This window comes from Macaca nemestrina, chromosome 15, assembly GCF_043159975.1.
Source record: "Macaca nemestrina isolate mMacNem1 chromosome 15, mMacNem.hap1, whole genome shotgun sequence".
NCBI classification, from domain to species: Eukaryota; Metazoa; Chordata; class Mammalia; order Primates; family Cercopithecidae; genus Macaca; species Macaca nemestrina.
Window position 1 is genome coordinate 6,494,912 of NC_092139.1, and position 22,808 is coordinate 6,517,719.

Sequence of the window (22,808 nt, forward strand, 5' to 3'; positions counted from 1 at the left end):
CATGCTTAACCCACCCCCACACTTTCCTCCTTTTATTATGATGTCTATTTTAGAAATCATACTCATTTGAGGCATAATTATTTGATAATGTTTTTAGATTTTTCTAATATTTCTAATCTTGGGGTGCGATTCTCTTGTCTTATCTACTAAACTCTTCAGATGCTGGTTTGCAGCCTTGTGTAGTTTGAAATTTTTTATTGTCTGTCTGTCTTCAGGGATTGTTTTATGATGTTCCATGGGCCTTGGGTTGTGAAAGTGTTTCTTTAGAACAGTTTCTTGTTTGCTTCTGCTAGGATACCTGGAATTTTAATGAGTCTTGACGGTATCCTCTTAGTACCTTGGCTTGGGGCTCCTGCACTTTGTGTGTGGTGTAAATTTGGACTCTACACTCAAGCTGTGCAGGCCTGTGGTTCTGATTTCTCACAAGTGACCACCCTTCTCCTATTCCCACTCCCCTCCTACTCCCACCCTCACTGTAGTTCCCTTTCCACAGCTGTCTTATACCGGGGCCTTGATTTCAAATCACACTCTCTAGCTTTTCTCCCCATGTGGGCATCAGAAATCCAGTCATAGGGACCTGTATGTAGGTCTTCAGTGTTGGCGATAGAGTGTCAACCTTTGCCGATGGATATCACTTTGATTTCTGTCTTCCTTTCTAGCCCTGGGAATGTCCTTCCTTCCTCTTGCCTTCCTGCTTTTCTATGTTTTAAAAAAATTTGTTGCAATTCCTGTGTGTGTGTGTGTGTGTGTGTGTGTGTGTGTGTGTGTGTGTCTGAGAGACAGAGAGAGAGTTCCATTCTCTTCAACTCCACTGTCATGTTCTTGGAGATCTCAGCCCCTGGGACTTGAACCTAGTTGTCCAAAGTCCATGCTCCTCCTGGATACTACACTGGGTTAGGGCAGTGACCGTGGGGAGGGAAACTGGGGACTGATGTTAGAATAGAAATCAGAATGTCAGTTTATTATTTGTTATGGTTGGGATAAATATTTGCCTGGAAGGCTAATGTTCAGGTTCATAGGTCAGTAGCATCCCACTGGACAAAGTCTGGAGTAGGAAGTTGACAGTGCTTTCCCAGCACTGTTGAGGAGCAAATAGGACCTCAGTGACAAATATCAATCTTCTGGCAGTTTTAAGGTATATTCTTGGACATCTTTACAGTGAAAGGAAGGTGTCCCTAAAGGCCATGCAGCTCCCTGTAGTCTCATCACTGCTGTTAAGAGTTATGAGTTATCTAGCATTCTCTGGATCTTAATTGGGGTTTTCAAGGAAATTAAGATCACAAGGTTACTTCCTAAATGTTCAATCAGAACAAAGGGAGTTTGATATTCTTAAGGGTTGATTTTATCACAGCAATGCCAGCAACTTGCCAAGTAGATTCACTGTAGCCTCCACAAAACCCAGCTCAGAATGTGTAGAAGAATGGACAGCTGTTACAACTTCTGCTCATCTTTGTTTTTTTTAGAGTCACTTTTATTGGTGTATAATTTACATACAATGAAATTCACCAGTTTAATTTGTTAAGCTGAGTCTTAACAAATAGGATTGTGTGACCACAACCATGCAACCATAATCAGGATAAAATACTTTCCCAGCCCCTCCAAAAATTCCTTGTGCCCCTTTGCCAGCACATGTTCCTCACCCTGAGCCCAGGAAACCACTGATCTGCTAAACAGACTGTATTTTTGTCTTTTCTAGAATACAGTAGAATATTAGTAGAATTATGCAGTATGAAATCTTTTATGTTGAGTTTCTTCCATTTGGCATGATGCTTTTGAGATACACCTGTGTTGGTAGATGTTAGCAATTCATTCCTTTTTATTGCTGAGAAGCATTGCATTATATGGATGTATAACAATTTGTTTATCCACTTAACAGTTGATGGGTTTGTTTATTTCCAGTTTTTGGCTATTGTGAATAAAGCTGCTATGAACATACAAGTACAAATCCTTGTGTAAACATGTTTTAATTTCTCTTGGGTAAATACCTATGGAGTGTGGGATTTACTGGGTCACATATAAATATATTTATTTTTTAAAGAAACTGCCAAACTCTTTAGTGGCTATACCATTTTGCATTTCCCCCAGCAACGTATGAGACATCCAGTTTTTCCATATTCTTGCTGAGATATTTGATAGTTAAAAAAAAAAATTCAGCCTTCCTAGTGGGTGTGTAGTGTTATCTCATTGTGGTTTTGACATTTGCCTAATTACTAATGATGTTGTACATCTTTTCCTGTGCTTAACGACACACTTGTATATCTTTTTTGGTGAGACTCAAGTCTTGTACCTATTATTGAAATCAGACTCTAAGAATTTTTTTGGTGTTTTCTGGATGCAAATTCTTTATCAGATACATGTTTTACAAACGTATTCTTCTCAGTGGCTCAGTGTTCCATTTTCTTCTTTCGAAGAACAGAAGTTTTCAGTTTTGATGAAATGTGATTCATTAGTATCTTCTGTTATGTTTTGTGTACTCTAGGAAATCTTTGCCTTGCTCAAGAGCACAAATATTTTCCTGTGTTTTCTTCTGTGAGTTCTAATGTTTTATGTTTTGAATTCATGTCTATGACAGATTTTGAGTTAATTATTTTATGTGACATAAGGACCAAGGTTCATTTTCCCCACGTTTATTCTGTTATTCTAATACTCTTTGGAAGATTGTCCCTTCCCCATTGAATAACCATGGCACCTTTGTAAAAAATGAATTAAACTTAGATTTTAGATCTCTTAATGGATTTTCTCTTATGTTCCATTAATGCGTGTGTTTATCCTTAAGCTGGTATCATAGTGTCATGATAGTAAGTCTTGAAGTCAAGAACTGTGAATGTTTCTGCTTTACTTTTCTTTTTCAAAATTGTTTTGGCATTCTAGGTCCTTTGAATTTCCATATGAATTTAGAATCAGCTTTTTGATTTCTACAAACTTAAGTGCTAGGCTTTTGATTGGGGTAACATTGGATTTATATGTAAATTGAGGATAATACACATAACAATATTGAGTCTTCTGGTTTCTGAAAGTGGGATAACTGTTTTCAACATTCTTTTAAGATTTTTCTCATAGGATTTTGTTAAATTTATCCCTAAGAATTTCGTATTTTTGATGCTATCATAAATGGTATCCTTAAAATTTCATGTTTTCTTTTGAGAAATGTCTGTTCCTATTTTTGCCCATTTTAAAATTGGATTATTTGTTTATTTTCCCATTGAATTTGAATTCCTTATGTATTCTGGTTATTAACCCCTTCAGATGAGTAGTATGCAAATGTTTTCTCCCATTCTGTGGGCTGTCTTCTTCACTTTGTTGTTTCCTTTTCATCTAGAAGCTTTTCAGCTTGATGTTACCCCTTTTGGCCATTTTTGCTGTGGTTGCCTGGCTTTTAAGGTCTTACTCAAGAAATCTTTGCCCAGACCAATAGTGTCCTGGAGCATTTCCCCAGTGTTTTCTTCTAGTAGTTTCATTGTTTTAGGTCTTAGATTTAAGTCTTTAATCCTTTTTGATTCGATTTTTGTGTTTGGTGAGGTAGGGGTCTAGTTTCATGCTTCTGCATATGGATTTCCAGTTTTTCCAGCACCATTACTGAAGAGACTGTCCTTTCCCCAGTGTATGTACTTGGGGCCTTTGTTGAAAATTAGTTGACTATAAATGTGTGGGTTTACTTCTGGGTTTTCTATTCTGCTCCATTGGTCTATATGTCTGTTTTTATGACAGTACCATGCTGTTTTGGTTAGTAGCATTGCAGTACATTTTGAGTCAGGTAACGTGATGCCTCCAGCTTTCTTCTTTTTGCTCAGTATTGCTTTGGGTATTCTGGGTCTTTCTGATTCCATATACATTTTAGGATTTTTTTTTTTTTTTTTTTGGTTCTGGGAAGAATGTCATTGTTATTTTCATAGGGATTACATTGAATCTGTAGATTGCTTTGGGTAGTATACAACTGTTTTTTGTGTATTTACTTGTATCCTATAATCTTACAAAGCTCACTTATTCTAGTTATTTTGTAAGTTCATTGGGATCTTCTATATGGACAGTCATGTTGTTTGTGAATAAAGATAGTTTTACTTTTTCCTTTCTAATCGGAATGCCTTTTATTTTGTTTTCTTGCCTTATTGCGATTTTACTTCTACATATGCTATTAGCCCCACTGCATTGCCATTGTTTTCATTTTAGTAGTCAATTACCTTTTAAAGAGATGTTTTTAAATGAAAAAAAAGAAAATAAACTAGCATTGCTTATATTTATTTACATATTTGCCATTCCTGGTCTTCCTCTTATATTTGTGTGGCTTCAGATCATATTTGTTCTTTCTGAAGAACTAGCTTTAGCATTACTTGTAGTACATATCTGCTGGCAATGCGTTTTTTTCAGCTTTTCAAAAGAAAGCTAGAGTATATATATTAACATCAGACACGGTAAGCTTTGGAAAAGGAGAATATTGCTAGGGAAAAAAAGGGACATTGTACAGTGTTAAGAAATCAGGCCAGGAGTGGTGGCTCACCCGTGTAATCCCAGCACTTCGGGAGGCCAAGGCGGGTGGATCACTTGGTCAGGAGATCGAGACCATCCTGGCCAAAATGGTGAAATCCCATCTCCACTTAAAAAAATACAAAAAATTAGCTGGGCGTGGTGGTGGGCACCTGTAGTCCCAGCTACTCGGGAGGCTGAGGCAGGAGAATGGCATGAACCCGGGAGGCGGAGCTTGTAGCGAGCCGAGATAGCGCCACTGCACTCCAGCCTGGGGGACAGAGTGAGACTCTACCTCAAAAAAAAAAAAAAAAAAAAAAAAAAATTCTTGGTTAATGGTTTTTTTCTTTTAGTATTTTAAACATATCTGTATTAGTCAAGGTTCCCTAGAGGGACCAAACTAATAGGATATATAGAGAGATATATACACACACACATACATATGTATATGTATTAACCTACATGATCGCAAGGTCCCACAATAGGCTGTCTGCAAGCTTGAGGAGCAAGGAGAGCCAGTCTGAGTGTCTGAGTCTCAAAACTGAAGAACGTGGAGTCTGATGTTTGAGAGCAGGAAGCGTCCAGCACAGGAGAAAGATGTAGGCTGGGAGGCTAGGCCAGTCTTGCCTTTTCATGTTTTTCTGCCTGCTTTATATTCGGTGGGAGCTGATTAGATTGTGCCCACCAGATTAAGGGTGGGTCTGCCTTCCCCAGCCCACTGACTCAAATGTTAATCTCCTTTGACAACATCCTCACAGACACACCCAGGATCAACACTTTGCATCCTTCAATCAAGTCGACACTCAGTATTAACCGTCACAATATCTTTCCATTTTCTTCTTCATTGCATGGTTTTTGATGAGAAAAGTTGTTATTCTTTCTTTGTTTCTGCATTTTTATGTAATGTGTCTTTTTTCTTGGACCAGTTTTAAGGGTTTTTTTCTTACATATATGATTATTACTTGTCAATTAAAAATAAAACAATTAAAAATATTTTTCTTTATCATTGGTTTTTAGCAATTGATTATGATGTGCCCTGTGTGATAGTTCATTATGTATATTTTGCTTGAATTTGTTAAGTTTCCTGAATCTGTAGGATTATAGGTTTTACCAAATTTTAAAAAATTATAGCGATTCTTCTTCTCATCTCTTTTGTGTTTTCTCTCTCTCTTTCTCTCTTTTTCTTTTGAGACTCCACTTACACATATGTCAGGTCCTTCTTTAGCCATCTTGGCTGGAAACTGAAGTCTTTCTCTTTTCCCGTCAATTACCTCAGAGACCATAACTCTTCCCTTTGGCTTTGTTGTTCTTGTAGCCTTCATCCGAGTTGGTTTTTCTGCCTGTCTGCACTGGCCTGGCATGCAGAACCTTCAGGTTCTAAGAATCCCAGCTATGCTGTTGTCTTTTGGGGTAATGTCTCTTTACCTGTCTATAAAATGAGAGTTTATCAAGGCATGTTCTGAGGTTTCTTCTTCTTTGTGATTCTGTTTTATAACATTCTTTTAAAAAAATATTTGTTTTTATTCACGGAAGTTTCTTTTGGTGGGGTCATTCCTTTAGTTAACTATTTGCTGTGGAGCACCTGCTGCAGGTCTGAGACAGCACAGGGCCCTGGGGCCACAGGGCCTCTCGCAGCCCCAGGGCAGCTGGGAGGTGGCCTGACATGGTCTGGAAGGAAGGAGAGGCTGTCCGGAGCCCGGCCTCCTGGGGGGTGGGGAGGGCGCTTTGGACACTGACACCCAAGCTCAGGTGGGAGGGAGGGTGTGAGAAGTGGGAGTCCCAGGCAGTGGACAGCAGGTACAGAGTCATCGAGATGAAGGTTCTTGGTGCATTTGCAGGACTAAGGGAAGGACCCTGCACCTGAGGCTCGGAGCAGCAGTTAGGAGGGGTTTCTTTGAAAATTGAAATTAAAGTGTAGGTTTCCTCTCTAGCAGTATAGATCAATGCAGTGTCTGGATTCTGACCAAGTTCAAATTCTGACTCTGCCACTCTCCGGGTAGCAATTTTCCTAACTTCTCTGAGCTTTTTTTTTTCTAATTTTTTTTTTGAGACAGAGTCTCACTCTGTCACCCAGGCTGGAATGCCGTGCTGTGATCATAGTTCACTACAGCCTTGACCTCCTGGGCTCAGATGATCCTCCCTTCTCAGCCTCCTGAGTAGCTGGGACCACGGGCACACACCATCACAACCACTAAGTTTTTATATTTTTCTTAGAGGCAAAATCTCACTTTCTTCCCCACGCTGATCCCCAACTTCTGGGCCCAAGCGATCTTCCCATCTCAGCCTCCCAGAGTGCTGGGATTACAGGCATGAGCCACCTTACCTGGTCTGTTTTTTATTTTTTTTAATGGGATTAATATGGTTTTTATCAAGATTTAACAAACTACTGCTACTACACAGAAAGCTCTTAGCACAGTTTCTTTATAGAAGTAACCAAGAAGGGTAAATTATTATTCATTATTTTATGGCTTATACATAGCTTTTATTTCCTTGTTGATAGTGTAGTTTTATATAGTTAATGTGGTAGGATCATTAATATTCTCCAGTAACATCTATTCTTTGGTAGAACTAATTGCTAAGTTTGTTAGTTGTCTGACTAAAGACAGTTTTTTGAAGAGTGTCTGGCTATTTTCTGTTACTTTAAAACACCATGTTCTCAACCCATAAAATACACAGTGGTCCTCAGAAGATCTTTTGAAACCCATGATCCTGTATGAAAAGTATTGAATGTATTAGACTATAGATATTTTCAGGTTCCAAAACTATCTGTTACCCCAAAGCTTGGGAACTACTGCTTTAAACTTAATGTTTTCAAGTCCGTTCCAGCCTGGGCCTGCAGATGCTGTATAACTATCTGTGGGATCGAGGCTGCCTATTCCTTCAGGACTCTGAGGTGCTTGAAAATAGCTCATATGCAGTGACTCTGGTCATTGGGCTTGGCTATGACCCAGTGTGGACCTGTTCATCCAAGGCAGCTATTGTGCACAGAAATGGCGTATTTGATTATGTCATACATATTTTTTCTGTAACTGTATAATTCTTTATTAACATTCTCTGAGTAACTGTTATACAATGTAAATTTTTAATAAGCTCATATTGTTAGCCTAAAAGAATTAGTTGGGGGAAAATGTGGTTCATGTTCAAAGAAAAGTAAGTACTAGGCACAAACTTGTCATCTCTAGATTGAACCGTTTTTCATTACTGCCTTTGACTTTGGTTTTTCTACCTGCCTAGTAGCACTCCTCTACTTTTTCATACCAGTTTTCAGGGCGAGGGGTAGGAGGGATGCATTTCCACCTCTAGAGCAGGTGCCGATTAACCTTTCTAGAACTAACTATTAAGGCTGTTATTTTGCCAAAATTAGCCTCAGGGAAGTCCTCAGCAGCCTGTTTCTTTATGTTTATTTTCCTAGGTTAGCAATGGAAAGATTAGGTGGGGGAGTGGGAGAAGGGAGGGCTCTGCCAGGTGTGTTTCTCTTACCTGGGCACAAACTCTGCCAGGCTGTCTTTGAAATAGCAAGAGTCCTCTTGATAATTAGCTCTCAACTCCAGGCAGTTCCCCCCCCCGCCTTATCCTTTCAGTGATGGCCTCTTTTCTAGCAGGAATGGGAGGAGAAGATGACTGCTTAATAGAAAAAGTTGGCCATATCAGGGATTCTTAAAAAAAGATGGTTATATTTCTTTTTTTTTTTTTTATTTTTGAGATGAAGTCTTGCTCCATCACCCAGGCTGGGTGTAGTGGCGTGATCTCGCCTCACTGCAACCTCTACCTCCCAGGTTCAAGCTATTCTCTGCCTCAGCCTCCCAGGTAGCTGGGATTACAGGCATGTGCCACCACACCTGGATAATTTTTGTATTTTAGTTGAGATGGAGTTTCATCATGTTGGCCAGGCTGGTCTTGAATTCCTGGCCTTAAGTGATCCACCCGCCTCAGCCTCCCAAAGTGCTGGGATTGCAGGCGTGAGCCACCGCACCTGGCCAAGATGGCTACATTTCTAAAACTTCTAATTTTAATCAAATAATGAATATTCATAGGCTGACCTGGTGATCTGAGCCAAGGCTTTGCCTTGCTTGGCACGTGGACCCTCTGCCTTCATCCATAGATCACACTCATAAGGCCTCATCTACATTTCCAGGTTCACTGTCTTACGTGGAGTGAGAAGACTTATATGTCAGGCAATGCAAATGTAAGCCCTTGTCATTTTTTACAGTGTGTTTACAGTATTTTCTGCTTGTTTTATCTACTCCTAATTTGACAGCTGTCTTTTATTAACTCATTTTTATTGAATCTTTCTGAAGAATTCAAACTAACATTCAGAAATAATAGCACAGGACCTGACTCTTAGTAAGCAGGTAACTCCTGTTGGGAATAGCTGTGCATGAGCCTCCTTCTGGATAGGGCAAAATGGGAGAGTGACTGAGGAAAAGTTGCCTAACTTCTTTAGGTATTGGTTTGCTTATCGGTAAAATGAGGATAAAAATCTTACTGGGTTGAGTTGGTGTGGGAACTGAATCACATGTGAAAGCTACTTCCCTGTCCCTGGCCTGTTATAAGAACTCAAAAAATGTAGCTATTATTTTTATTATCAATATCATCCCAACAACTCCCCTTACCACTGTTATTCCTAGAGAGTAGCCTCTTCGCTCTGAGTGTTCATTATGCCCTGGGGTTAGTCAGTGTGTTTTATGGAGTGGATGGAAAGATTAAGTTAATTCAGTGGTTGGTGGTGTTGGAGACCATTCTTGGTAAAATGCATAGTCTTAAAGTGAATTTACTCATTATGCGTTTAGTAATGTGCCAGGGCACATAGTAGGTGCTCATTAAACATATAATGAATAAATTTACTTTAAGACTGCATTTTACCAAGCCTATGTGCTAGGCTTGGAGAATCCAACAGTAACTGGACACAGTTTTGCCCTCAGGAGCGTTTATTGTGTAAGGACTTCTTGCAGATAAACAGTGAACTTCGTGTTGCAGGAGGCTGGCACAGGTTGCCATCACCAGGGCACTTGAGGTGTGAGGAGAGTGAGAAGGCAAGCCATTCTGAAGAGGCTGCACCCTAGCTGAGACCTTAGGTCTAAATGGGAGAGAGTAGATAGGGAACAGATCTTCAGAATGCTGTGGGGGATGTGAAACCTGGGAGTAAGTGAAGGGAGGTAAACAATGTCAAGGTCGGCCAGATCCTGCAGGTCTTCCCATGCGTGGTCCCACCAACTCCAGCATCCTGATGGCACAAGGGAGGGGTCTCATCCCACCCTCAAGATGAGAACACAGAAGTGTGGACAGGTGACGTGACGAACTCTGGCCACACAGCAGTGAGTAGTAGTTGTGGGATGCATCCCGTTCCAGGTGTGTTTGACTCCAGAGCCCAGGAATTCAACTACCCACTGCACAAGAGGGAAAAGAGCAGGAGAGGAAGAGGGGCTGGGCATGGTGACTCACGCCTGTAATCCCAGCACTTTGGGAGGCCAAGGCAGGTGGATTACCTGAGGTCTGGAGTTCAAGACCAGCCTGGCCAACATGATGAAACCCTGTCTGTACTAAAAATACAAAAAATTAGCTGGGTGTGATGGCACATGCCTGTAATCCCAGCTACTCGGGGAGCCTGAGGCAGGAGAATTAGTTGAACCCGGGAGGCAGAGGTTGCAGTGAGCTGAGATTGGGCCACTGCACTCCAGCCTGTGCAGCAAAGTGAGACTCCGTCTCAGAGAAAAAAAAAAAAAAAAAAGAAGAAGAAGAGGAAGGATGATGATTGGCTCATTTTTGGCCAGAAGGAGTTGGAGGAACTTGTTGGATACCTGTGTGGAGAGGTGTGGTTGGGTGTTGTGGGGCCACAGATATGGATGGATGGGAATGTATGTCATGGCGTCTATGAGGCTACATGAGTACGTTTAGAACAGAACAGATGTGGAGTGGACTTTCTGTCAGAGTCTTGCTAACAAGGCCAAACAGATTTGTTTTTCCTTCAACTGCTTTAACCTGTTTGCACAGCCCTGCGTGGTGAGCAGGGCTTCTTAAACAGCAGGGCTTGCTTAGAGGTGAGCATCTGCTCCCTTGCTGAGTTCTTCAGTAGGGGAGTGGTTCCCTTCACTCATGCATTAGACAGACTGCACTAAAAGAAAGGCGTTCGGCTGTTCTTTGTTACTCTGGTACCTATTACTTTTCTTATGGGGTTCTTCAGCTGACCATTTCATTTTGGCTGAATTCTCAACGTTGCAATTCTTAGAGACTTCAGCTGTGAAGGCAGAACGCATGCCACAAGGCCATGTCTTTGCCCAAGTGTGACTCGTCACAGTTGATACACACTTTTGAGTGTGGGTTCCCCCCACTCCACTCTTCCTTTTTAGATGGATTTGAAGACTATGGTCCAGATTGTGACAACATGAGATTAACAGCCTTCTTGGACATTCCAGGCCAGGATAACCTGCCTCCACTCACTCGCCTGGAGAAGTATGCTTTCAGTGAGAACACCTTCAATCGGTAAGCCCAACCAGGCCTGTGTATGTTGACAACTCTCTGTTGTGTGCTTTAAGCTGACACTTGGGGCCACTTCTCTGTGACAGCTTCGAGGAGACTTCATGAATGATGAGGTAGGTTGGATACAGATTGTCACCAGGATGCTGGGCTTCTATCTGAATGGTACCATCTTACTAGGCTTTTGCATTATTGTTGCTATTGTTTTGCTGAACACCTGGTAAGCCAGGAGGGAGATGGTGATGAATTTCATGGTGTTGAAGGGATTAGGATTGCTCACTGGGTTTCTTTCACATACGCAGTACTCAGAAAAGTCATGCATTCCTTAATTGAGAAGCACCAGGAAGCATCAGTTGGAAGCATTGTCTGCCCGCTTTGTTTTTTGACTGCCCTGTACATCAGGGACTTCGGTGGCAATGTGTCATGCCACGCTCTGTTGTCACTGTGTGCGGTGTTGGCAGGGCTCGACTCCAGGCCCACATTGGCTCAGCAGATGACCTTGATTCTTAATATCTTGAAGAAAGCAGAAACTAAGGCTTCCCTTTCCATTTATGTGCTACCCAAACTTCTGTGAATCTGAAAGCATTCTCCCCTCCTTTCTCAGCAGAAAGTCTCTCTCCTCCTGTTCTGCCCTTTGACGGGCCCTCCGTCCCTGATCCCTCACCCCCCTCAGGTTTGCCTTCTGTCGTCTGTGTCTCCTGGTCTGTTACAGGTGCCTTTTCACCCCACTTGCAACCCTGGCTTGTCTTGTTCTAAACTATCCTCTGAGGTTTCTTCCCCAGGTAGTCCCTAACTACACCACTTGCCAAGAATTGATGGTACTCACCTAGCCTCTTTCCTTACCTTCACTGGCTCTTACTTTTAAAAATTACATTCTGGCCGGGTGAGGTGGCTCAATCCTGTAACCCCAGCACTTTGGGAGGCAGGAGCGGACGGATCACGAGGTCAGGAGATCGAGACCATCCTGGCTAACACGGTGAAACCCTGTCTCTACTAAAAGTACAAAAAATTAGCCAGGTGCGGTAGCAGGCGCCTGTAGTCCCAGCTACTCGGGAGGCTGAGGCAGGAGAATGACGTGAACCTGGGAGGCGGAGCTTGCAGTGAGCCGAGATCGTGCCACTGCACTCCAGCTTTGGTGACAGAGCAAGACTCGGTCTCAAAAAAAAAAAAAAAAAAAAAATTCTATAAAAACAAGAAAATGAAAAAATAAAAATTACATTCTATGCCAAGTATAAGCTAAGCCTATATTTGAAAGCTCACAAGGATGTTGTGAGAAAGCTCACAAGGATGCTCATAGAAAGCTCACAAGGATGTTGCTGGATGGATCCATTTAATATTGCAGGATGAGTCCGTCGTTATTCTCCTTTGATGTTAGGGAGTGGTGATACCCTGAATGATGTCTTTTTTCTTTTTTTTGTCTTTCAAGTTTTGGCACCTAGCTATCACCAAATAATGTAATTTAATTTTATTGTTTCTGGACTTTATGTGAAATCATACAGGATACGTTACTTTTATGGATTTCGCATATATTAATATTTTGAATTTGTTCTTTTCATAATAGCGTTCTTGAATATACTGACATTTATCCATCTACTATTGTTAAAGAACTGAAAGCATTTTGACTATTACAGTTTTGCTATGAACAGTCTTGTAGATGTATCTGGGGACACACAAGTATGCATTTCTGTAGGATACGTACCCAGGAAAGAAATACTACGTGATGGTGTATGCTTATCTTCTGCTTGAATAGATAACGCCAGTTTTCCAAAGTGGTTGTATCAGTTTATACTCCTACTTTTGCCCTACTTTTTTTTTTTTTTTTTTTTTTTTTGAGACGGAGTCTTGCTCCATTGCTCAGGCTGGAGTGCAGTGGTGCGATCTTGGCTCTGCAACCTCTGCCTCCTGGGTTCAAGCAATTCTCCCGCCTTGGCCTCTCAAGTAGCTGGGACTTCAGGTGTATACTACCATGCCTGGCTAAGTTTTGTATTTTTAGTAGAGACAGGGTTTCACCATATTGGCCAGGCTGGTCTCAAACTCCTGACTTCAGGTGATCCACCTGCCTCGGCTTCCTAAAGTGCTGGGATTACAGGTGTGAGCCACTATGCTCGGCCTTACCTTTGCCCTTCATTTTATCTGCCAACTGGTATTGTCAGATTTTTGTATTTTAGCCAATCTGGTAGTTTGGAAGTGTATATAACGATATCACTTTGTGATTTAAATTTTTATTTTCCTTACTATGTGTTTAAACACTTTTTCATGTTCCTTGAACATCTGTATTTCTTTTTTGTGAAGTGCCTGTTCAAATCTTTGGTTGAATTGGTAGGGAGAGGATGGATTGTTTGTCTTTTTATTATTGATTTGTAGGAGTTCTGTGTATATTCTAGATTTCAAACCTTTATTAATTATGTATGATAAACATCTTCAACTGGTGGCTTGTGTTTAAACTCTCTTTATGGTGTTCTTTTGGTGACCAGAAGCTATTCATTTTTCTTTTTATTGATTGATTGATCGATTGATTGAGACTTTGGGTAACAAGGTCACAAGTCTTGTTCTGTTACCCAGCTAAAGTGCAGTGGTGTAATCATAGCTGGAGTCTCAAACTCCTGGACTCAAGAGATCCTCCTGCTTCAGCCTCCTGAGTAGCTGCCATGACAGGAGCATGCCCAGCTACTTTATTTTGCATAGAGACAGGGTCTCACTATGTTGCCTAGGCTGGTTTCAAAGTCCTGGCCTTGATGGTGTGAGCGCTGCACCAGGCACACAAGCTATTGACTTTAATGTGGTTAAATTTATTGGCATTATCCTTAATAGTGCATTTGGAAGCTTTTTTTCCTCTATTTCTTTATATTGCTTTAAAGCCTTTATTTTTTTCTGTGAAATAGATATACTATAGTTCTGCAATCTGCCTGAACTTAATTTTTCTTTATCATATGAAAAATGGCTCCCGCTTCATTTTCCTAACTGTCACAATGTCATTTATCAAAAGTATGTTCTTTTCCCACCGCGCTGGAGTGCCACCTCTGTTACAGTCCAGCCTCTGTTTACAGTCTTTGTCTGGACTCTCCCCTCTCTTCCAGTGGTCCCCTCAGCTAATACCACCACTATAGATTTATAGTGAGTCTTGATATTTGATAGAGCAAGTCTTCTCATCTTGTTTTTCTTCTTTGGCATGACTTGTTATTCTTGTTCCTTTGTATTCTCATATAAATTTAAAATCCAGCTCACCAGATTCTAACAAAATGAAACAAAGCAGAACATCTATTAGGATTTTGATTGGGTTTGCTTTGAATCTGTAGGTCAGTTTGGAGAGTATTGCCCGTTTTACAATGTATAGACTTCCAATCCATAAACATGGTACATCTTTTCATTTATTTAGGTTTTCTTTAGTTTCCCAGTAGAGTCTGATCATTTTCTCTGCAGAGGTTTTGTGCTTTTTTTGGTTGTATATTTTAAAGGAAATTTGAGGCATCATATTTTATCCAATTAAGGACTTAGAACAAATCTAACTAATATCATTATCACACTTAACAAAATTAACAACAGTGCTTTCTAGTTTACCACTCTATGTCCAGTTTTCCTATCTTAAAAAATACCTTTTTATGGTTGATTTGTTTGAATCATGATCCAAATAAAGTCTACACATTTCATCAGGTAGATGTGTCTGTTAAGTCTCTTTTTGTTTACAGGTTTTTTTCCTTTTGGTCTTAAACGCTTTTTAATCTTGAATGGTTCTCTCTTTCATCTTTCTCCGTATCATTTATTTGTTGAAGTGGCCATTAGCTTAGAGAATTTTCCACATTTTGTATTTGGTGGTCATTATTTTCATGGTATCATTTTCCCTGTCTTTTCTGTAAACGGAAAATTACATTTGGAGAATTTATTATATTCTGCTTCAATTTTTTTTAAAGCAATACTTCATATGTTGTTTTGTGAAGTTCTTATTACAGAACACCAGGAAACAATGTCTAGTTGTCACACTTTTAGAGATTTCATATTGAGCAGTGGGCTCAGGTGTTTTATTCTTTCATTATAAAATTCCTCACCAGTCTTTCTTCTGATGATTTCAGGGTTCACAAATAATCATTGCTTAAATCTGTTATTTCATTCTGTGTTGGAAAATGACAATTTTTTTTTTTATTGTCTGCGACATCTGTTGTGTCCCCATTTCCATCCTGTTATTTGTTATTTGTGCCTTCTCTCTTTCTTTTTTCCCCCTAGATAATTCTTACCAGAAGGTTATGAATTTCATTAGTTATTTCAAAGACTCAGGTTTTGGCTTTGTTTCTGTTGTATGTTTGTTTTCTATAATAGTTCAGTAATATCTGCTCTAATTTGTATTATTTTTTCCTTGGCTTTTTTTTTTTTTCACTTTTGGATTTAATTGCTGTTCTTTTCTTCAAGGATATTTAGTTCAGTTTTTTTTTTTTTTTTGGCTTTTCTTTTGTAACATCTGCATTTTATATTGTACACTTTCCTCTTAAGTACTATGTTACCTCAAGTTTGGATATATAACATTTTTGTTATTTCTCAGCGCAAGTATTTTTAATGTTAATGATTTCTCCTTTGATCATTTAGTTATTCAGAAGTGTGTTGTTTTATTTCCAGATATTTGAGGATTTTGCAGATATCTTTCTGTTATTGATTCCTAGTTTAATTATTTTGTGGTCAGAGAACATACTTTGTATTTTTTCTCTTTTTTTTTTCTGAGACAGAGTCTCGCTCTGTTGCCCAGGCTGGAGTGCAGTGGTGTGATCTCAGCTCACTGCAAGCTCCGCCTCCTGGGTTCACACCATTCTCCTGCCTCAGCCTCCCGAGTAGCTGGGACTACAGGCGCCTGCCACCTCGCCCGGCTAGTTTTTTGTATTTTTAGTAGAGACAGGATTTCACCATTTTGGCCAGGATGGTCTTGATCTCCTGACCTCGTGATCCACCCGCCTCGGCCACCCAAAGTGCTGGGATTACAGGCGTGAGCCACTGAGCCCGGCTTTATGGATTTTTGTAGGGATTACAGTATACTTCTTTTATTCATCATGACATATGTTCAAAATGATACCACTTTGCATGCTGTAGAGTTTGGAGATGTTGCATAAGAGCCTCACAACGGTGTTCTTCCACCTCTGCCCCTCTGTCTTTTGTGCTGTTATTTTCCTACACTTCTACACAATTCATAAATTTCAGAATAACTTTTTAATATCTTTGCTTTATATAGCAACTATCTTAAAGCAATTACAAATAAGAAAAATATTTTTAAATATTTACCATCTTTTTTTTTTTTTTTTTTTTTTTTTTTTTTTTTTTACCATTTTTGATGTTTTTTGTTTCTTTTTGTAAAATGCTCATTGCCATCAGGTATCCTTTTGCCTCAAGAACTTCCATTAACGATTTTTGTTTTGTACAAGACTGTTGTCAGTGAATTATCTCAGCTTTTGTTTGTCTGAAAAAGCATTTCATTTCCATTCTTTCTTTAATAGGTTTTATTTTTGGCGGCATTTTAGATTTATAGAAAAGTCGGATGGGAAATACAGGAAGTTCCCGCATTCCATAGCTGCCCAGTGTGTCTCGAGTTTCCTCTAGACCTTCCATGCTGTTCATGCTTATCTTAAAGTCCTCGCCTCATCCTTCCGACATCCCAGGTCTCTGCCTAACTTCTCAGCCTCACACTCCTCATCTCTCTGGCTAGTCCCTCTGTATTCTTCTGTGTTTTTGTCGTATCCTGTGGGCACTCTCTGTGGGTCCTGTCCCTACTGGTCTTCATAATTTTCTTGTTTACTTCCAGGCCTAGACTGTAAAGCTCCTAAGAGCAGGGCCTGGACCTTGCTTATCCTGGTATCACAGGCTTCTTGCATTGAGTCTAAAGTTGGTTGGGCTTAACACATGATTATAACTGAGTGATGGAGTGAGGGAAAGAATGAACAGAGACACAGAGGGCTACTTCCGTGGTTGGATTTCCAGGGAACATTGGTTACACTGCCACGTAAAATTAAGCCATCCTCTTTTTTTTTGTTTTTGCGGTAGAGTCTTGCTCTGTCACCCAGGCTGGAGTGCAGTGTTACAATCTCAGCTCACTGCAACCTCTGCTTCCCGGGTTCAAGTGATTCTCTTGCCTCAGCCTCCTGAGTAGCTGGGATTACAGGCACACGTCACCATGGCTGATTTTTGTATTTTTAGTAGAGATGGGGTTTCGCCTTGTTGGTCAGGCTGGTCTTGAACTCCAGACCTCAAGTGATCTGCCTGCCTTGGCCTCCCCAGCCATCCTCTTTATATTTAAAAAAAATTTCACAAACATAATATATGCCCATTGAAATATTTAACAACTTCAGGAATTTAAATAGAGTTTCCCTCCCTCCCCGACTACAACCTTGGGAAGAGCTGTGAAGTTTGGTGAGTACCCTTCTAGATTGTTTCCTCAATAAGTGTATGTACATATGAATGTGTTTATGTGTACATGTATTGCACATGTATACCTAAACGTAACTTGTATTAAGAAATGGGCTTGACTGGGCATGGTGGCTCATGCTTGTACTCCCAGCACTTTGGGAGGCCGAGGCAGGCAGATCACGAGGTTCAGAGATCGAGACCATCCTGGCCAACATAGTGAAACCCAGTCTCTACTAAAAATACAAAAATTAGTTGAGCGTAGTGGCATGTGCCTGTAGTCCCAACTACTCAGGAGGCTGAGGCAGGAACCCGAGAGGCAGAGGTTGTAGTAAGCGGAGATCGCACCACTGCACTCCAGCCTGGGGACAGAGGGAGACTCCGTCTCAAAAAAAAAGAAAAAAAAGAAATGGGCTCCTACCATATGCAACAATTTTCACCTTTTTCCATTTAATGTATCATGGATATCTTTCTAACTTACTACATATCTAGAGGTACTAAGACCATACAAATAGTTGCATGGCGTGCCAGGGTATAGATAGATCATAATTTATTTAATTTCTCTCTATTCATTTGTTGTTGGCAGCTCCTTGTCTTGTAATCTAGTGACTGGCACTGTAGAGGGCTTACGGTGTGCCACTACCCAGCTTTGTGCTTGCTACATGTCATGTCTCTGAGTCCCCCTGCACTCTTCTGAGTCAGGCAGAGTTTCTCTCTCCAGAGGGCCACTTTCTTCTTTCATCTTATTAACAAAGCTAACAAACAAGTGAGAAGTATTGAGGCCGAGGCTTCAGGACTCTGCTCATCCACTGTGGGCTCTCCAGGTCGTTGCAGAGCGGCCAGGTTTTCCAAAATGGTGGTTCCAAAGCCCCAATTTGTTTGAGTCTTTACCTCTCTCCTGTTTGGTTGTGGAGTTGTCTCTGCTTCAGGGGTCCTCTCTTACCCATTTCGTCGCTTTCTTTAAGAGGGCAGATCCCTTGTGACCACTTAAGGTTGGATGTAGATTTGCCTCTCTGTTCTGTGACCCTAGAAGCAGATTGGGGATCTTAGTTGCTTGATTTCCCAAGGGAAGCTGAATGAATGTGGTCTAGTGAAATGTAATTAGTGACTTTCTCTGCAGTGCCTATTTTGACTTTCCCAAACCTCTTGACTGCCAGATCTTGATCTTTCATCCCAAGGGTGGTATAAATCTCCCTGGGTACAGGCTTGAGTTGATGGATTTCTTCCTATAGTATACGGGGCCAAAGGACTGCCCCTTTGAATTCCGTATTTCTATCCTTTTTTCCCTGCAAGTCAGGGTGGGTTTTCAGCTTCAGTGAATTCTTCTGATGCATGCTTGGCCAGAAATGACTTTCATTGTTCCTGGGTGGTCTGTTGCTCAGAGGAGTGGACAGAAGCAGTCAGGGGCCCCTTTCTACTGGATCAGAGAAAGATTCAGGAGCTGCAGTTCCTCTACTTGTACGGGAGGCCTCCAGATCACCCCAGGCCACTGCTGAGGGCCCTCACTTTTTCCCTCATCAGTGTCTTTGTTTAAAGAGCTTTTATTGAGGCATATTTTACATGCAATAAACTTCACCCACTTTAATAGTTCACTTGGATGAATGTGGTAAATGTATACAGTAATCCAGCCATTGTCACAATGGAGTTCAAAAGTTTGTCACCTGACAAGTACCCTTATTTGCCCCTTGGCTGTCTGGCAGTCCCTCCCTCCCTGACCACCATAGGCCCAGGCAACCACTGACCCTGTTTCTGATGTTTTCAAAATATTTTGCCTTTTCTAGAATTTCATATAAATTCAGTCATATGGGATGCACTCTTACATGTCTGGCTTCTCTTCCTTAGCAAAATGCATTAGAAATTCATCCCTGTTGTTATCAATAGTTCATTCCTTTTTATTGCTGCTGAGTATGTACAGATACTCTGTTTTGTATCGCATTCACCAGTTCTGGGAACACTGGAGTTTTCCATTTCGTGACTGTTATAAATAATGCTTATATGAATATTTGCATTCAACTTTGTGTGGACATAGGTTTTCATTTCATATGGGTACATGGCCTAAGAGTGAAATTGTTGGGTTGACTGGTATGTTTAGCTTTTGGAGGAATTGCCACACTGTTTTCCAAATTACCTGTACAATTTTGCATTTCTACCAACGTCTGTGGATTCCTATTTCATGTTTTGCCAGCACTTGGTATTGTCATTATAATTTTAGTTCTTCTAGTAGTTGTAGTGTTACCTCATTGTAGCTTCTGCATTTTTGGCCTTGTGTTTTGTTTTGTCTTTAAGCTTTTGATTTTGAAATAATTTTAGGTTTATAGGAGTGTTGCAGAGACAGTACTGAGGGTTCCCTTATACACTTTGCCCAACTTCTAATGCAGTGGTTTTCAATTATGGGTAATTCTGCCCCCAAAGGATCTTATACAATGTCTAGATATATTTTTGGTTGTCACATCTTGGGGCACAGAGGGTGCTACTGGTGGGTAGAAGCCAGGGATGCTACTAAACATCCTGCAGTGCACCAGACAGCCCCTCCCCCCACCAACAAAGACTGACCTATTCCAAAGTATCAGTAATGCTGAGGTCAGGAAACTGCTCTCATGTTTACGGCTTAAATAAGCATGTTACATTGATCAAAACTAAGAAAGTAACATTGGCATCGGTGTACTGTTAACTAAATTACAGATTTGACTTGGATTCTGCATTTTTCCATTAATGTTCTTTTTCTGCTCCGGGATCCCATCAGGGTACTACATTACATTTATAGTTGCCATATCTCCTGAGGCTCCTCCATCTGTGACGGTTTCTTGTTCTATCCTTGTCTTTCAGGATCTTGACAGGTTTTTCGTTTTTTTTTTTTTTTTTGAGACGGAGTCTTGCTTTGTCACCCAGGCTAGAGTGCAGTGGCCGGATCTCAGCTCACTGCAAGCTCCGCCTCCCAGGTTCACGCCATTCTCCTGGCTCAGCCTCCCGCGTAGCTGGGACTACAGGCGCCCGCCACCTCGCCCGGCTAGTTTTTTGTATGTTTTAGTAGAGACGGCGTTTCACCGTGTTAGCCAGGATGGTCTCGATCTCCTGACCTCGTGATCCGCCCGTCTCGGCCTCCCAAAGTGCTGGGATTACAGGCTTGAGCCACCGCGCCCGGCCTTTTCGTTTTGTTTTGTTTTTTGTTTTGTTTTGTTTTTGAGATGGAGTCTCACTCTGTCGCCCAGGCTGGAGTGCAGTGGCGCAATCTTGGCTCACTGCAAGCTCTGCCTCCTGGATTCCCGCCATTCTCCTGCCTCAGCCTCCCAAGTAGCTGGGACTACAAGCGCCCGCCACCACACCCGGCTAATTTTTTGTATTTTTAGTAGAGACGGAGTTTCACCATGTTAGCCAGTACAGTCTCCATCTCCTGACCTCGTGATCTGCCTGCCTCGACCTCCCAAAGTGCTGGGATTATAGGCGTGAGCCACCGCGCCTGGCCTGTTTTGTTTTGTTTTGTTTTGTTTTTGTGACAGGGTCTCGCTCTGTCACCCAGGCTGGAGTGCAGTGGTGCGATCTCAGCTCCCTGCAACTTCTGCCTTCTGGGTTCAAGTGATCCTCCCACCTCACCCTCCTGAGTATCTGGGACTACAGGTGCGTGCTACTATGCCTGGCTAAGGTTTGTATTTTTTGTAGAGATGGGATTTCACCATGTTGCCTAGGCTGGTCTCGAACTCATGGATTCAAGCAATCTGCCTGCCTTGGCCTCCCAAAGTGCTGGAATCACAGGTGTTAGCCTCTGTGCCTGGCTGACTTGTAGTTTTCTGAAGACTTGTGATGTTGAGAATTTTTTCTTGTATTTCTTGGCTGTCTGTACATTTTGTTTTGTGAAGTTGTTAAAATCTTTTGCTTTTTAAAAGAATAAAACAACTTTATTGAGATTTAGTTTACGTGTCATCCGTTTCACCACTTTAAAGCGTACAAGTTGATGATTTGTAGTATATTCACAGAGTTGTGCAACATTGCCACAATGAATTTTAAAACATTTTTGTCACCTCAGTAAGAAACGTGGTTCCCATTAGCAACCACTACCCATTCCTCTCCAATCTCCCAGCCCTAGGCAACCACTCATCTACTTTGTGTCTTTATTGATTTGCCTATTCCAGGCATTTTATAGAAATGTAATCATACAGTGTGTCGTCTTTTGTTACTGACTTGGTTCACTTAGCATGCTGTTTTCAGTATTCATCCATGTTTCACTTGAGCCCAGGAGTTCAAGGCTACAGCGAGCTATGATCATGCCACTGCATTCTAGCCTGGGTGACAAGAGTGAGACCCTGGGTTTCAAAAAAAAAAAAAAAAAAAGCCACATCAGTATCCTCGTTCCTTTAATAATGTTCCATTGAATGGATACATAGTATTTTGATTATTCACTCATCAGTTGACAGATACTTAGGTTGTTTCCATCTTTTGGTTATTAGTATTAATGTGCTGAGCTCATTTATGAACACATGTTCTTTTAATTGGGCTGTTTGTCTGCTTATTACTGAGTTATAAGAGTACAAGGATTGCCGGGCATGGTGGCTCAGGCTTGTAATCCCAGCACTTTGGGAGGCCGAGGCGGGCAGATCACGAGGTCAGGAGATCGAGACCATCCTGGCTGACACGGTGAAACCCCATCTCTACTAAAAATACAAAAAGTTAGCCCGGTGTGGTGGTGAGTGCCTGTAGTCCCAGCTACTCGGGAGGCTGAGGCAGGAGAATGGTGTGAACTCGGGAGGCGGAGCTTGCAGTGAGCCAAGATCACGCCACTGCCCTTCCAGCCTGGGTGACGGAGTGAGACTCCATCTCGTAAAAAGAGTACAAGGATTATTTATATATTCTGGATTCCAGTTTTGGTCAGTTATTTTCTCCAGTCTGTGGCTCATCATTTTAATTTTCCCAATGGTGTGGTTTAGGGAGCAAAGTTTTAAATTTTGATGAAGTCAAATTTATCAATTTTTTTCTTTTATGGTTTGTATACTTTGCTCCTCAGAAATCTTTGTCTAACCTAAGATCACAAAGATTTTCTTTTCTCTTCAAGAAATTTTATGTTTTAGTTCTTACATTAGATCTGTGGGTCCATTTTGAATTAATTTTGGTTTATGCTGTGAAATAAGAGTCAATGTTCTTTTTTCCCCCTATGTGACTATTTATTCTAGCACCACTTTTTGTTGACTTTTCCTGTTCACCTTTTTTTTAAAAAAAATCACTAGATATATGCGTGGGTTTGTTTCTGGACTTTGACATTGACTTTTTTCTATTTCTCCTTGCAGTTGTATTGCTTTTTGCTGCATGTATTTTGAAACTCTGTTACTAGGCATATAAACATTTGAGATAATTATGTCTTCTTCATGAGTTTGCCCCTTTATCATTATGAAATGACCTGTTTTTCCTTGGTGATATTCTTTGCTCCAAAATCTGTTTTGTCTGATATTAATATAGCTACTCCAGCTTTCTTTGGACTATTGTTAGCATAATATATTCTTTTTTAATTA

General features: G+C 40.9%; 1 protein-coding gene across 5 annotated transcripts in view; it reads left to right on the top strand.

The window, feature by feature from the left end:
- LOC105470589 (serine/threonine-protein phosphatase 4 regulatory subunit 1-like) overlaps window positions 1-22,808 on the top strand; it is an 87,176-nt gene that overhangs the window by 20,313 nt on the left and 44,055 nt on the right. For 4 of the 5 annotated variants that reach the window (XM_011722740.3, XM_011722739.2, XM_011722743.3 and 1 more), the window contains exon 3: window positions 10,809-10,941. The exons of the other annotated variant lie outside the window; for it this stretch is intronic. In XM_011722740.3, the coding sequence (XP_011721042.2) occupies window positions 10,844-10,941 (98 nt within the window). In that variant the 5' untranslated portion in view covers window positions 10,809-10,843. The remainder of the gene's footprint in view (window positions 1-10,808; window positions 10,942-22,808) is intronic. 5 annotated transcript variants of the gene reach the window in all.